At 44.8% G+C, this 17,416-nt stretch overlaps 1 protein-coding gene across 1 annotated transcript in view; it reads left to right on the top strand.

Moving 5' to 3' along the window:
- The first annotated feature begins 343 nt into the window (after nt 1-343).
- The window catches only part of LOC124776630, a 35,205-nt gene continuing 18,132 nt past the window's right edge, over nt 344-17,416 (top strand). Inside the window, exons 1-2 of the mRNA XM_047251718.1 lie at nt 344-452; nt 9,202-9,391. Coding sequence (XP_047107674.1) covers nt 450-452; nt 9,202-9,391 — 193 coding nt within the window. The 5' untranslated portion in view covers nt 344-449. The remainder of the gene's footprint in view (nt 453-9,201; nt 9,392-17,416) is intronic.

Here is a 17,416-nt window from a genome sequence, read left to right as displayed (position 1 = left end):
ATAAAACTACTTCAGAGTGCTTACATCTGAATTTTTCCAGTGTTTGTGGTAATGTATCTTCTTATTCTTATCTTTATGCACATAATTCATCTAATGCAATAATTATTTTCGCCAGACGGGTTCAGCAGGATTCAGAAGTGCTGTACTACTGACGTCTCAAGTTTCGAGCATCCATTTAAAATAAAACGAAATTATCTGCAACAGCATCCCGAGACTTTGATGCATCTCTGCCGTCAGTGTGGAAAACACAACAAAAAATGATTCGTAGCAGTTGCGACAAAGTGAGACAATTTATCACCACCCGCTCGAGGATAACAGTAACAGAGTGCATTCGTTTTGTTTTTGCTCTTTTCTGCGACAGATAACGTAGTGGGGCAGTCCGCTGAGAATATGCGTCGCATCGAAACGTCAGTCGCTGAAGTAGCAGAAAGCGGACGGGCCAGTGCATCATGGTGAGTTCTGCACTACACGTTCCCTCTGCCTTTCCTTCCAGTCTGGAGAACTGACACTGTACGAGAATATTTTGGCGATACTGAGACTGTCACACTTAGCAAGAAAGTCTGTTTATGTAATGAAGTATTAGTGAATAACATCTAAATGTAGGCAGCCTCCCACTGTTTCCAGTTACATAGAAATCAGCTTTTTTTACACGCTAATTTATTTCTAAGTAATTAATTCAGAGTTGCAATCTGGATAGGTAGGCACTGTAATGATTTCTTTGCTGCAACAATGACTAATGGAATTAGAGATAAAATTTGCCTAGCCGTCTTCTACACGGTCCACTCACGTTAATGTGACCACCGTCTATGTTCGACGTCAACGTGCAATAACCATTTACAGATGACAGGTGGCAGCACTAGCAGTGGAGGGTATATAAAGCGGCTCTAGTGGACACTGACACAGTGCAGTCGTTGTCGTAATGTAGAAACGGAGTGGTTTGGTTCAAATGGCTCTGAGCTCTATGGGACTTAACTTCTGAGGTCATCAGTCGCCTAGAACTTAGAACTACTTAAACCTAACTAACCTAAGGACATCACACACATCCATGCCCGAGGCAGGATTCGAACATGCCACCGTAGCGGTCGCGCTTTTCCAGACTGAAGCGCCTAGAACCGCTCCACCACTCCGGCCAGCCGGAGTGATTTATCTGACGTCCAAAAGGATATGATCATTGGCTTTTGGGCCAAGGAGGGAGACAGTTCCGAAACAGTTAAGTTTATATACTGTTCGCGCGCTGCCATGGTTAAAGTGTCTTTCTTTCTTTCTTTTGCTGTGTCGTTTGTCCCACAGATACGCAGGGTCGTCATGGTTAATCGGATGTGGCAGTGTTAGTTGAAGGATTGGCCGGATGCCCTTCCTGCCGCCAACCCGTACACCCCAGGAAGGAATTAGTGTACCCCAACTGTCTGCGACTAATGTAATCCATGGAATAGAGCAGAAGTGTTCAGAGGTCTGCGAGCCGTGAGGCAGGACGTGGTGACCAACCCGGTATTCACCTATAGGGATGTGGAAAACCGCCTAAAAACCACATCCTGCCTGGCTGGCACACCGGCCCTCGTCGTGAATCCAGCAGGCGGATTCGATCCGGGGCCAGCGCGCCTACCCGAGTCCAGGAAGCAGCGCGTTAGCGCGCTCGCCTAACCTGGCGGGTCCATGGTTAAACTATATCGTGCATGCCAAAATGGCGCTATCCAGAACCGGCGCCGAGGCAACTGTGGCGCAGCACATGTAGCACATGACAGGGGTGACCGACGGCTGCGGGGATGCTTACGGGTGAATCGGCGTGCAGTCGTAGACCAACTAACCACCAGATGAACCAAAGGAAACAGTGGCACCTCATCCACCGTTCAGCAACGTCGCTGCCTATGGGTCTCCGCAGCAGATGCCTGGTTCACACACTCGTGCTGACGTGTTAATCGACGACGAATGCTGGAGTTTGCATACCAGTACTGTAACTGGTCGTCTACTGAGTTTTATGCTCCATCAGAGAGATGGCTGGTGGTGTGTATGTCGTAAAATATATGAATAAAAACACCCTGCATGCGTTATGCTCTGGAGAACGTTTGCGTTGCATTTCCTGAGTGATCTCCTCATTCTGGAAGACTTAATGTTAATGGATCAGCTGCAAAATGTGATTGTTCAGGCTTCTGACAGATCGTCACATTAACGTGACTGGTCAGTGTATGTCTTCCAATTCTGGGATATACAGTAAATCAATGTTAGCTGTGATGGGTATGCTCTATTTATCTGACTTCTCAAGTATAAAAAATCGTAATTCCTTGTTCAAATGAGGAGACAAATAATATCATGAGACAATTAAGCTGGAAGACCACTTACTATGTGCGCGTCAAGCCACCGAATCGTATGCGTATCGTGAATAAAACTTCGTGCTGTCGTAATAGTCTGCATAACAACACAGACTATACATGCATATTTCAATACCATTCAGAGGTTCTAGATTTTATTACAGGTTTTGCTCTGTCGTTAATCATTACGGTCATGATGATCACAGTCATATAATGTCGACTTCTGATCACAGACCTCCTGTATAGTTTTTTACGCACTTTGATCTTCAGCATGCTTTCCATTGCCAACCATCCGTCCTCCATTAGGTAGTCGTTCGGTCTTGGCTTATCTTTTGGGATCAAGCAAAGAATTTCTTGAATCTACCTAGCATTCATATGCCTGGTTAGACTTTCCGAACACATGATTAACTTTTCATTCCAATATGATCCCTTACCTGTTTGTTTCTTTTCTTGCCTCACCTAGTTCAAATTGCTCTGAACACTATGGGACTTAACATCTGAGGTCATCAGCCCCCTAGAACTTAGAACTACTTAAACCTAACTAACCTAAGGACATCACACACATCCATGCCCGAGGCAGGATTCGAACCTGCGACCGGAGCGGTCGCGTGGTTCCAGACTGTAGCGCCTAGAACCGCTCGGCCACACCGACCGGCTACAGTTAATTCCATTACATTGTTTCATCAAGTACCATGGAAGTTCTTTCTTAGCCTCTTAACGCATGATGTATCATCGCGTCTCTTCTTCTTGTGTACAGTATGTCTTCCACGTGTCCCTATCCTCGCCAGTTTGACAAAGAGTTTTCTCGTTTCTTATCTTGTCACCCCACCTAACTTCCAACATCGTTCATAGTATCTGTCTACACATAATAAAGGTGCGACAGTGAAACGGGAAATTTGGCAACTCTAAAATAATATGTTATGTTAGGAATCAGAAAACGGAATTGGTGCCATCTGAACAACAAAGCTCTGCCATTGACCCTAATATCGATGTTCAATCGAGATGTCGCAGTGTGTATTTCGTGCTCATTACAATTTCGGACGCCATGCTCCAGTCCCGTCGACACATACTATCAAAGTGTGGATACAGAACTTCGAGGAAACGGGTGACATGGTGCGAAAGATGATGGTTCAAAGTGCAAAACGCATGTGCACACCGGAGACTGGAAGATGCCTTCCGCCGAAGTCCCAGGCGGTCTGCAAGCAAGCACTGCAATCTGATGTGTTGGATCGCAGTGAACGGTGAAAATTGCATAAGGAACTGCAAAACCACACATACAAAATTCAGAAAGTGCAAAAACTGAATGCGGACGACCTCCCAGAGATACTATTCTTTTGCTGGGAATTGTTGGACCTCATGACAGCATCTCAGGCCTGTTCGGCAATCTGATCTTGAGCTTTTAGGTCAATTCTTATGTGTCAGGCTTTGCTAACAAGCAAAACCTTGGACACTGGTCACGCGAAAATTCCAAAATGATTCATAAAACACCACTTCAGAGTCAGGGAATTGTAGTGTGGTGCGGCGTATCGTCGTTTGGAATCATAGGGCCTTATCTTTTTTTTTAAGACGATCGCAGCAACGCTGTTACAGTGAATATAGAATGTTATGTTCACATGTTGCACCACTGCCTAGTGTGACAGCTTGCTGATTTCCCTGTAACTGCAAACATGTGCTTCCAAAAAATATGGAACCACAAACCATACCTCGCGGCATTCCATTAACGCGCTACAGAACATATTTCCCGTCATCTCATCTCAAAAAACGGGTACATTTCCTGGCCTCCAAGATCCTCTGACCTTTTCAGCCTGCGGTTTCTGCCTTTGGCGTCATTTGAAATATCAGATCAGCAACTACATCTACACGATTACTGTTCAATTCTCAATTACACGCCTGACAGAGGCTTCATCGACCACCTTCAAGCTACTTCTCTACCGTTCAATTCTCAAACAGCGCGTGGGACAAACCAAATCTTAAATCTTTCCGTGTGAGATATGATTTATTTTGTTATGATAATCATTTTTCCCTCCGTAGCTGGCCGCCAACAAAATATTTTCACACTCTGAAGAGAAAGTTGGTGATTGAAATTTCATGAGAAGTTACTGCCGCAAAAGAAAGAACGCATTTGTTTTCATGACTGCAACCCCGATTCGAGTATCAGATTGTGACACTCTCTCCCGTACTTCGTGATAATACAAAACGAGCTGCGCTTCTTCGAACTTTTTCGTTGTCCTCCGTCAGTCCAATCCGATGTGGATCCGGCACCGCATAGCGGTACTCCAGCAGAGGGCGGACAAACGTAGTGTAAGCAGTCTCTTTAGTACACTTGTTACATTTTCTAAGTCTTTTGCCAATAAATCGCAGTCTTTGGATTGCTTTCCCTACGACATTGCCTATGTGATCGGTCTAAGTTATTCGTAACTGTAGTCACTAATCATTTAGTCGAGTTTACACCCTTTAGAGTTGTGTGATTCATTGTCTACATGAAATGTAGCTGATTGTTTTTAGTGCCCATGTGGACGATTTCACGCATTTCATTATTTAGAGTCAATTTGCACATTTTTCGCCACGCAGATATCTTGTCCAAATAATTCTGCAATTCGTTTTGACCATCTGATGACTTTACATGACGGTAAATGACAGCAACATCTGCAAGGAATCTTAGAGAATTGCTCAGATTGTCTCCTAAATTGTTCACGTAAATCAGGAACAACAGAGGCCCTTTAACACTCCCTTGAGGAACGGCAGATATTGCTTCTGTTTTATTCGATGAGTTTCTGTCAATTAGTACGAACTGTGAGCTTTCTGATAGGAAATTACGAATCCAGTCACACAACTGAGACGACACCCACGAAATTTAATTAAAAGTCGCTTGTGAGAAGCGGTGTCAAAAGCGTTCTGGGAATCTAAAAATGTGGAATCCCCTGTTGATAGCACTCACTACTTCGTGAGAATAAAGAGCTAATTGCTCTTCATAAGATCGATATTTTCTGAATTCGTGTTATTTGAGGTGAATTCGTTTTGTTCGAGGTGATTCATAATGTTGGAGCACAGTATATATTCCAAAATCCTATTGCAAATCAACGTTAGTGATATCGGCCTGATATTCAGCGGGCTACTTCTGTTTCCTTTCTTGGGTATTAGTATGTTTTGTGCAACTTTCCAGTCTTTGGGTACGGATCTTCCGTTGAGCGAGCGGTCATATATGATACCTAAGTATCCACTCCACTCCAAGTTTAAACGCAGCCAAAACCTCTCAGACAAACAGAAGCTAAACGATGTCAAAGTTAGCGTAAGGAGGGCTATGCGTGAAGCGTTCATTGAATTCGAAAGTAAAATTCTATGTACCGACTTGACAGAAAATCCTAGGAAGTTCTGGTCTTACGTTAAATCAGTAAGTGGCTCGAAACAGCATATCCAGACACTACGGGATGATGATGGCATTGAAACAGAGGATGACACGCGTAAAGCTGAAATACTAAACACCTTTTTCCAAAGCTGTTTCACAGAGGAAGACCGCACTGCAGTTCCTTCTCTAAATCCTCGCACAAACGGAAAAATGGCTGACATCGAAATAAGTGTCCAAGGAATAGAAAAGCAACTGGAATCACTCAATAGAGGAAAGTCCACTGGACCTGACGGGATACCAATTCGATTCTACACAGAGTACGCGAAAGAACTTGCCCCCCTTCTAACAGCCGTGTACCGCAAGTCTCTAGAGGAACGGAGGGTTCCAAATGATTGGAAAAGAGCACAGATAGTCCCAGTCTTCAAGAAGGGTCGTCGAGCAGATGCGCAAAACTATAGACCTATATCTCTTACGTCGATCTCTTGTAGAATTTTAGAACATGTTTTTTGCTCGCGTATCATGTCATTTCTGGAAACCCAGAATCTACTATGTAGGAATCAACATGGATTCCGGAAACAGCGATCGTGTGAGACCCAACTCGCCTTATTTGTTCATGAGACCCAGAAAATATTAGATACAGGCTCCCAGGTAGATGCTATTTTTCTTGACTTCCGGAAGGCGTTCGATACAGTTCCGCACTGTCGCCTGATAAGCAAAGTAAGAGCCTACGGAATATCAGACCAGCTGTGTGGCTGGATTGAGGAGTTTTTGGCAAACAGAACACAGCATGTTGTTATCAATGGAGAGACGTCTACAGACGTTAAAGTAACCTCTGGCGTGCCACAGGGGAGTGTTATGGGACCATTGCTTTTCACAATATATATAAATGACTTAGTAGATAGTGTCGGAAGTTCCATGCGGCTTTTCGCGGATGATGCTGTAGTATACAGAGAAGTTGCTGCATTAGAAAATTGTAGCGAAATACAGGAAGATCTGCAGCGGATAGGCACTTGGTGCAGGGAGTGGCAACTGACCCTTAACATAGGCAAATGTAATGTATTGCGAATACATAGAAAGAAGGATCCTTTATTGTATGATTATATGATAGCGGAACAAACACTGGTAGCAGTTACTTCTGTAAAATATCTGGGAGTATGCGTACGGAACGATTTGAAGTGGAATGATCATATAAAACTAATTGTTGGTAAGGCGGGTACCAGGTTGAGATTCATTGGGAGAGTGCTTAGAAAATGTAGTCCATCAACAAAGGAGGTGGCTTACACAACACTCGTTCGACCTATACTTGAGTATTGCTCATCAGTGTGGGATCCGTACCAGGTCGGGTTGACGGAGGAGATAGAGAAGATCCAAAGAAGAGCGGCGCGTTTCGTCACTGGGTTATTTGGTAACCGTGATAGCGTTACGGAGATGTTTAATAAACTCAAGTGGCAGACTCTGCAAGAGAGGCGCTCTGCATCGCGGTGTAGCTTGCTCGCCAGGTTTCGAGAGGATGCGTTTCTGGATGAGGTATCGAATATATTGCTTCCCCCTACTTATACTTCCCGAGGAGATCACGAATGTAAAATTAGAGAGATTAGAGCGCGCACGGAGGCTTTCAGACAGTCGTTCTTCCCGCGAACCATACGCGACTGGAACAGGAAAGGGAGGTAATGACAGTGGCACGTAAGGTGCCCTCCGCCACACACCGTTGGGTGGCTTGCGGAGTATCAATGTAGATGTAGATGTAGATGTAGATGGAGCTATTTTATCAGCATACTCTGGAAGGAACCTAACTGGTGTGCTGTCTGGAACGGAAGCCTTGTCTCTTCTAAGTGTCTTAAGCTCCTTCGCTCCTTCTAAGTTACTCATGTTGCCAATTCCACTTCAAATCCTGGAGTATTTACTTTGTCTTCTTTTGTGGAGAATTTAAGGAAAACCAGGTTTAGAAAATCTGTTTTAGTGGCATTGTCATAAAGAACATCACCACTGTTATCGCGCATGAAGATACTGATAGCGTCTTGCCATTGGTGTACTTTACATACGGGCAGAATCTTAGGGTTTTCTGTCAGATTTCGACACAACTTTTAAAATCATCTCGTATTGAAGTTCACACTAAATTTCAAGCTTCTGTAAAACTTCGCCACTCTTCTGGTGTGACGCACCACACACCATCCAAGAACTGAAGGATCAGACTCGGGAGAAAGTTAATCGAATTCCAATGCCAGTACTGCAAGATCTGTTGAGTAACTTCCGTAGAAGACTCGAAATATGCGTAAAGGGAATTGGAGGCTACCTGCTAGATATCACTTTCATCTGCTGGGCACTTTAAATTGAAAGCATGGCAGATTCATTTTGTATTTCTTTCATATAGCTGTGGATAAATCTGTATCGCTGATGGAGGTTTCAGAATCGCCCGTTTCAGTCAGACGTGCTATACGCAGTGTGTTCATTATTTATGTGACGACTTTAGAATGAGAATGGAAGCCTCCTTCCCGTAACCTACATAGAATTACACGAGGGAAGATCGGAAAGCAACGCACAGTAATTTTATTGCCAAAATGTTTAATAGATAACAAAAAAAAGGAATCGCAAATGAGCTTCATTTGTGCCGTCGTGGTACCTAGTTTGTAAAAGACCGTTTGGTTGGCACATTGCCATCTCAGACTGCTTATTTCACTTCCGCCATCTGTCACAAAGCGTCGATCGGCCAGGAATTTCTAGATTGGACCAAAGAGATGAAAATCCAACGGTGCTAGGTCTGGACTGCATGGTAGATGCTGGGGCACGTCCCACTCAAATTTGGCACTGCTCTTCCGAAAAGGAGCAGCAACATGGGGGCAAGTATAGTCATGACGAAGTTTGACATCGTCAGCATCGTCAGTTGTTGAGTACGTCACGAACGTCGAGACGCAAAACGTCGCGACGCAACTTAACCAAAGATGTCTGCAGCATTCACAGTGGTCCCATTTTTATCGAAATCCATCAATAACACACCATGCATATCCCAGAACACTCTCACAAGCACTTTGTTAGCAGATTGAGCCACTGTCAGCCTTTTTTTTTCGTACCGGTGAACCAACATGTTTCCACTCCGAAGAGGCCTGTGACAATTCCTTTCGCGAAAGTTATGTCTTTCTGCGGCGTAACGAGTTAAGTGATCCAAGCTTGTCATCATTCGCTGGCCCTTGTGGTTGTCTGTCAGGCTCTTAGGCAACCAATAAGCGCAAACTTTACGAAATTTCAAAGTGTCATGAACAGTAGCGTACACTCCACCATAGGATATTATGAACTGCTGCGATAACGTTCGCAGTTGCAGACCCCTGTTGTTTCGGAATTCATGCCAATAACAAGAGCGTCATGTTTGTTTTGTAGTCCAGGCTTCTCTCGCAAGAGCTGCACATGAAAAAAAAGAAGAAAAAAAACTTTTGTGAATCGTTGTGAAATTTCAACATTCCAGTTGCAATACCAAGGGAGGAAACAAAATATTGCTTTACTTTCCTATCCTCCCTGGTACAAATATGTGTTTGGTGTGTGTTTTTCTCGTTGCAGAGGCTACGCGTGTTAGCTTTGGTGCTGACGGCGGCATGCGTCGCCGCTCTTGTCCAGATGCCACGACATCCCTGCCGCCGCGGCTGGAACAGCAGTCGGTGCCTCTCCAGTCTGTGTAGGCGGAGGGGCGGCGTGTTCCTGCCCAACATTAGCGGTTGTCGTGGCTGCGGCGCCTGCGTCAAGTTCTTAGGCAAGTCTCCACTCCACTCCAAGTTTAAACGCAGCCAAAACCTCTCAGACAAACAAAAGCTAAACGATGTCAAAGTTAGCGTAAGGAGGGCTATGCGTGAAGCGTTCAGTGAATTCGAAAGTAAAATTCTATGTACCGACTTGACAGAAAATCCTAGGAAGTTCTGGTCTTACGTTAAATCAGTAAGTGGCTCAAAACAGCATATCCAGACACTCCGGGATGTGATGGCATTGAAACAGAGGATGACACGCGTAAAGCTGAAATACTAAACACCTTTTTCCAAAGCTGTTTCACAGAGGAAGACCGCACTGCAGTTCCTTCTCTAGATCCTCGCACAAACGAAAAAATGGCTGACATCGAAGTAAGTGTCCAAGGAATAGAAAAGCAACTCAAATCACTCAATAGAGGAAAGTCCACTGGACCTGACGGGATACCAATTCGATTCTACACAGAGTACGCGAAAGAACTTGCCCCCCTTCTAACAGCCGTGTACCGCAAGTCTCTAGAGGAACGGAGGGTTCCAAATGATTGGAAAAGAGCACAGATAGTCCCAGTCTTCAAGAAGGGTCGTCGAGCAGATGCGCAAAACTATAGACCTATATCTCTGACGTCGATCTGTTGTAGAATTTTAGAACATGTTTTTTGCTCGAGTATCATGTCATTTTTGGAAACCCAGAATGTACTATGTAGGAATCAACATGGATTCCGGAAACAGCGATCGTGTGAGACCCAACTCGCTTTATTTGTTCATGAGACCCAGAAAATATTAGATACAGGCTCCCAGGTAGATGCTATTTTTCTTGACTTCCGGAAGGCGTTCGATACAGTTCCGCGCTGTCGCCTGATAAACAAAGTAAGAGCCTACGGAATATCAGACCAGCTGTGTGGCTGGATTGAAGAGTTTTTAGCAAACAGAACACAGCAATGGAGAGACGTCTACAGACGTTAAAGTAACCACTGGCGTGCCACAGGGGAGTGTTATGGGACCATTGCTTTTCACAATATATATAAATGACCTAGTAGATAGTGTCGGAAGTTCCATGCGGCTTTTCGCGGATGATGCTGTAGTATACAGAGAAGTTGCAGCATTAGAAAACTGTAGCGAAATGCAGGAAGATCTGCAGCGGATAGGCACTTGGTGCAGGGAGTGGCAACTGTCCCTTAACATAGACAAATGCAATGTATTGCGAATACATAGAAAGAAGGATCCTTTATTGTATGATTATATGATAGCGGAACAAACACTGGTAGCAGTTACTTCTGTAAAATATCTGGGAGTATGCGTGCGGAACGATTTGAAGTGGAATGATCATATAAAATTAATTGTTGGTAAGGCGGGTACCAGGTTGAGATTCATTGGGAGAGTGCTTAGAAAATGTAGTCCATCAACAAAGGAGGTGGCTTACAAATCACTCGTTCGACCTATACTTGAGTATTGCTCATCAGTGTGGGATCCGTACCAGATCGGTCTGACGGAGGAGATAGAGAAGATCCAAAGAAGAGCGGCGCGTTTCGTCACAGGGTTATTTGGTAACCGTGATAGCGTTACGGAGATGTTTAATAAACTCAAGCGGCAGACTCTGCAAGAGAGGCGCTCTGCATCGCGGTGTAGCTTGCTCGCCAGGTTTCGAGAGGGTGCGTTTCTGGATGAGGTATCGAATATATTGCTTCCCCCTACTTATACCTCCCGAGGAGATCACGAATGTAAAATTAGAGAGATTAGAGCACGCACGGAGGCTTTCAGACAGTCGTTCTTCCCGCGAACCATACGCGACTGGAACAGGAAAGGGAGGTAATGACAATGGCACGTAAAGTGCCCTCCGCCACACACCGTTGGGTGGCTTGCGGAGTATAAATGTAGATGTAGATGTTTTAGAGTTCCGCTTACTGGAAGTATCAATGTCAAGAGAGCTGCCTCATGGGGTACGGGCACTCGCGAGCGCCCATGGCAGGTGCAAGTACAGTCCGATTAAACTTACTTGTTAGTTGGCGTTCGTCGCTTCCCTCTACAGTGTTGCCACATTGTCTGCCACGTACCGCTCGAATACATGGTGGATCACCTAAACTTGCACCGGAAATATCGCGGAAATGGAAAGTGCTATTTATGTGCTGTTTTCTCAGAATGGGCTGGTATCAGGGCTCGTATTGTTAGCCAATTAACGCACAGTAATAGTACTGAGAAAGTATATTTTTTGTGCAAACATACATTATTTAAATGGAACAATGCTTACTAACATTAACAACTAGAAGTAGGGTAAATTAGAATGTCAGTGTGTTTGTTCCAGGATTCTGGCACGAGTCGTTTACGAGATACCGTATTCCGAAAGGGACCCACATCATCATTTGTACAACGCACGTGCATTTTCTAGTTATGTAGATTCTGACTAGTAACGAAACAATTGACCCTCACATGTTGTGTTCTAAATGACCACCGGCAGCTGCAACACAGGCTTCCAGTCTGGTAAAGAACGACTGCTGCACATTTCCTAGCACTTCAGCGAAGCTGTCCGAGCAGGCTGCAGCAATATGTCGTTGCTTATCACCGGCTGTAGGTGGTATGTTCTTGTAGACAGCGTCTTTCAGCTTTCCCCACAAAAAAAATCCGGACAATGGGCTAGCAAGGGTACAGGTCCTCCGCATCCAGTCCAACAAATTCGTGAATACATGCTGTAGTACTTCATGCACAATGGGCTGACAGCAAGGTACCACAGGTTTCTCCTAGGCTGCAGGGGAACGTCTTCTAGCATCCGTAGTTGATGGTCTGTTAGCAGCCAGCGACACTTGTCGGCATTTAGTGTTCCGTCAATGAAAAACAGCAACAAAAACATAATAAACGTGGGCAGTGATTTAGCATACATCAGAATGTGCTCCCGCGTTGACAATATGACACCGTGAATTGCGATTACAGTAGGTACAGGATCAAGGAGATTCGACCGTGGATCAACATAAACGCGTCGAATGGTCGGTTGAATCGAGTTTCTTGTTACACCAGGTCGATGGCTAGGTCCGGGCAAAATGGTGCTCGAAACAAGCGTTATACCATGGACGCAGGTCGGTGGGGGCAGTATTATGCCATGAGATGCAGTCACCGGAGTTTCGATGGAACCTGTGGTAATAGTCAAACGCACCACGACAGTTGCAGACAACGTGGACAGTACTGTAGACGCTCCGCATCCCTTTATGCTTGATGTCTCCCCCGACGGCGATGGCATTCTCCAGGATTACTGCCTGTGTCGTAATACCAGAATCGTACTGCAGTGGTTTCAGGAACATGATACTAAACTCACGTTGATGCTTTGGCAACCAAATTATACTGCTCTGAACCCGGTGAACCACATCGGGCGCCAGCTCCATGTCCACAAACAACTAGTCTGTGAATTACGGGAACTAACTGACTTTTGCGTATAGACATCAGGTACCACAAAAAATGGTTCAAATGGCTCTGAGCACTATGGGACTCAACTTCTGAGGTCATTAGTCCCCTAGAACTTAGAACTAATTAAACCTAACTAACCTGAGGACATCACACACAACCATGCCCGAGGCAGGATTCGAACCTGCGACCGTAGCGGTCTCGCGGTTCCAGACTCGGCCGGCCAGGTACCACATACCGCTGGAATACCTACCAAGTACTTGTCGTTTCATGCTACACAGAATCGCTTTTGCACTTCATTTTAAAGGTTGACCAGCACCAAGCAAGTAGCGACAATGTTTTTGCTCATATGTAAACACAGAGGCGGCCTGTTGTGTGTTAATGTATTACAGCCCACTAACTATCGCACTTCAATTATGCCATTTCTCTTCAAATGCGAGCCAAAAATTTCATTAAAAGTACTCCATTTTTTCCTCAAATATTTGCTACTATGCAAAGAAAATGGACGAAAACATCTTTCGAAGCGCTCTCTGCCCGGTAACTAGCAACCAGTGTCGAGTGTTGAAATGATGGTCAGTCGCTCTACCATCAACACAGAGAAGGGACATAGATGTTTGTTTTCGACTACACTTGTTCTGATGTGACGTCATCCTTGCTGGCACTATGAGCGCTACGTTTCTCATAGCTCCAGGCCAATATATTTTTTTTTAATGCATGTAAGTATGAGGAATTTTTAAGGAGAAGTTGACACAATCTTGCTGTTGCACAGTACTTCACGCCACAGTTGAACGAATGCCATACTACCGCAGTCAATTTGCTAATTACTTACGCAGTGTAATTTATGACTTCCTCTCCCCATTTCGTTGTGGCCCGACGCCTCACGACATCCGTTTTCAGAACGGTACGGTGTAACAGCCTAGTCTTGCCCAGCGAGCGTGAGATGCGCTCGAAGAAGTGCAGGCTCCAACTCCAAAACTACCTTTGTTTTCTGCTTTAATCCTCCTTTATTTGTTTCTATTTCCTGTCATGTCCTCATTGCTGGTGGGTCTTGAGCATTTAGGGAAGTATAGCCTTACTCAGCACAATCAGGACAAAAAAGTTAACTTTATATAACTAAAAACGAAAACAACATTCTAAAACAAAAAACAATATTCTATACATTTCCCAGCTTGACACAGCGGTCGCCACTGGTGATGAGGACTCCCTGGCCAGTTCTCGGGTTGCGAAACGTGCCCCTCAACCGCCTAAAAATCGTCGTGCCTCCTCTTATCAAAGAAATTATTAATAATAACGCGGACTTGCTAGTCTCCCATCGGGCGCCTCCCCAGGTGGCGGATAGGGGAATGCTCACCAGATATGGTGGGTACTGGGAAATAAAATACCCAGGATGGACCAAAACTAGCGGCTGCTGCCTTGTAGTGTGATACTGGCTTATCAGAGGCTAAAGGAAGAAATCTTGAGAAGAAATAACCACACAGAAGCAACAAAACATCTTGAAGCAATCTCTAGGACTAACAACTCTAGCTGCAACCAGTATGCGGATGCGTTCTAAACAAATTCAAGTCAAGAGGCATGATGGCACAACATTTCAAGAAAATTACCCCAGTGGGTAAGTCTTCGGATGCATCCCTCGTCGTGAAAGGCACGGCGCACGAGTCTCATTCGGATACTGGGGGAGACTCGGCATCATGTATGAGACGAATTGGAGCGTCTTGGTGTATTCCGCGCAATCAAAAACTCAGAACTAAATCAAAACTCTTTCTAGCAGCTTTCAACAAAAACTCACTCACATAAACTGCCAAGCTGAAAACCCTCACCAAAGCCCTACACGAAATTCAGATGCCCATAATTGCCCTACAGGTACCCAGATGAAAAGATTTTTGAATCCGACGGTTACCGATTTTTCATGACTGGAGCTCAAAAACGGATCCTCAATTGAGCTGTGATCCTTGGAACCTCATTTACCGTGAGAACCAAAATCGGTCACAGACTTTGAACCAGTGAATGACAGATTATGCATACTGACAGTCAAATGTGACAGCAAAACCTACGCCCTAGTAAACGTGCATGCCCCTACAAATGAAAAACACAGATCTGACCCAGAAGAAGTAGATAACTTCTGGAACCTACTGGATCAAAACTATCCAAAATTCCTAAACACCATGTGAAACTCCTTATGGGTGACTACAATGCTCTACTTGGCCGAGAACTAAAATGCAAGAAAATTATAGGAAATTACCCTGCCCATAAGAAAACCAACCAAAACGGCAAAAGATTTGTATCCGTCTGTGAAAATTACAACCTGCAGGTAATGTCGATCCACTTTCGCCATCTACTCAGAAAGCAGACCACTTGGCGATCTCCCGTTCGAACCATCGAAAAGTTCCAAATAGACCACGTCGCGATCCCCAGGAGGGACAGCCCTAAAATTATGAATCTTAAAGTAAAGAAAAACGTAAATGTGGCTTTAGATCTTTACATGTCCATAATTAAATTCTAACCCATACCCGCAAACACCAGAAAGACCAAGAAAAAATTATACGCATTGACAACGACGAACTTCGACAAAGGGTCGTGGAGTTCCAAGAAAAGGCAAGACCAAGAGACTGACGGCTCAAATGGCTCTGAGCACTATGGGATTTAACATCTGAGGTCATGAGTCCCCTAGAACTTAGAACTACTTAAACCTAACTAACCTAAGGACATCACACACATCCATGCCCGAGGCAGGATTAGAACCTGCGACTGCAGCAGTCGCGCGGTTCCGGATTGAAGCGCCTAGAACCGCTCGGCCACCGCGGCCGGCTAGAGATTGACTTCAATACCAAAAACAGAGCGCCTTATAGAGGTTGCCAAAGAAAATGGTTCAAATGGCTATGAGCACTATGGGACTCAACTGCTGTGGACATAAGTCCCCTAGAACTTAGAACTACTTAAACCTAACTAACCTAAGGACAGCACACAACACCCAGCCATCACGAGGCAGAGAAAATCCCTGACCCCGCCGGGAATCGAACCCGGGAACCCGGGCGTGGGAAGCGAGAACGCTACCACACGACCACGAGATGCGGGTTGCCAAAGAAGTTGCGGACATTAAAAGAAGGAAAAAGCATGCCAGGTGGAATGACACATGCCTGAAAGAAAGGCTCAGTGTATGTGTACAATACTACTCAACTACAATGGAAACTGAGGGGGAAACTTACAAAATCCAACGTGCCCAAACGGCCAGGGCAATCAGAACTGAGAAACGTAAGTACGACAAATCACTCATTGAAAAGACAGAACAAAATTTTAGGAAGAATGAAACCGCTGTCACTATGCTTTCAGCGAAAGAACGGTACACTAGCGACTTCAAATGAAGAAAATTGTCAGATTCTAGATTCCAGCAGACTACTTTCGAGACCTACTGAACTGTAATAAATCCCCAAATCTAATTGAGACCATAGAACCACTGTTCAGGTGCCCAGAGTCCATATCTCCTGACAAAGATGAAACCAAGCGCCACATTGCCCGTTTCAAAAACGACAAAGCACCTGGAGAAGACTCAGTCGTAGCATAACTGTGGAAATATGCCCCAAAGGAATCACTTGAAATCTTACAAAAACAAATAGAAAAAATTTGGAATGAAGAAACACTGCCCGAAGATTGGAAAACGGCCCTGGCCCATCCTTTGCACAAGAACGGCAGCATGAAAGACATTAACAACTACCGAGGAATTTCCCTGCTACCTTTAACCTATAAAATTCTCTCACTCGCCATTCTGGAGCGTTTAGAAGCCCAAGTCGCACATCAAATAGATGAATACCAAGGGGGCTTCATAAAAAGTCGCTCAACAGCCGATCAGATCTACAACCTCAAAATAATAATCAGATATTATACTCTAAGATCCAAACACTACGTGTCACTATTTGTGGACTTCAAGAAGGCAAACGACTCCACAGACCGGGAGGTCCTGCTGAATAAATGGCTCTGAGCACTATGGGACTTAACATCTATGGTAATCAGTCCCCTAGAACTTAGAACTACTTAAACCTAACTAACCTAAGGACAGCACACAACACCCAGCCATCACGAGGCAGAGAAAATCCCTGACCCCGCCGGGAATCGAACCCGGGAACCCGGGCGTGGGAAGCGAGAACGCTACCGCACGACCACGAGATGCGGGCCCTGCTGAATATCCGAAATGAGTTCGGAGTTCACCTTAAAGTGCAGTTATTAATTAGAGCTTCCCTAACAGACACAATATCAAACGTAAAATTCCTCGGTTGTCTCTCGGATTCCTTTGATGTCAAAATAGGGGTCAGGCAAGGTAATGACTTGTCTCCAATGCTCTTCAACTGCGCCCTTGAAAAGATCATCAGAACCTGGTGCGAAAGATTAATGGAAACCAGGTATAGCCCGTTGCGAATTGGAACCAAATCGAAGACGATCGAGGTTCGTAGACTGCTTGGTTTTCGCCGATGACATTGCCATTCTGTCAAACGACGTACATAGGCTAGAGTACAAATCGAGCTGTTAAAAGGTATCGCTGAAGAAACTGGCCTGCAAATATCATTTGAGAAAAAAAGAAGTCATGACAAACATTAAAGACGCCTCAGCAAGACTCCGTAAAAAATATGGGGTCATCTCCCGGTTAGAAACATTCAAGTACC

Source organism: Schistocerca piceifrons, chromosome 2 (assembly GCF_021461385.2).
Source record: "Schistocerca piceifrons isolate TAMUIC-IGC-003096 chromosome 2, iqSchPice1.1, whole genome shotgun sequence".
Taxonomy (NCBI): domain Eukaryota; kingdom Metazoa; phylum Arthropoda; class Insecta; order Orthoptera; family Acrididae; genus Schistocerca; species Schistocerca piceifrons.
The sequence above is the reverse complement of the archived record's forward strand: the minus strand, read 5'-3'. Positions and strand labels throughout refer to the sequence as shown.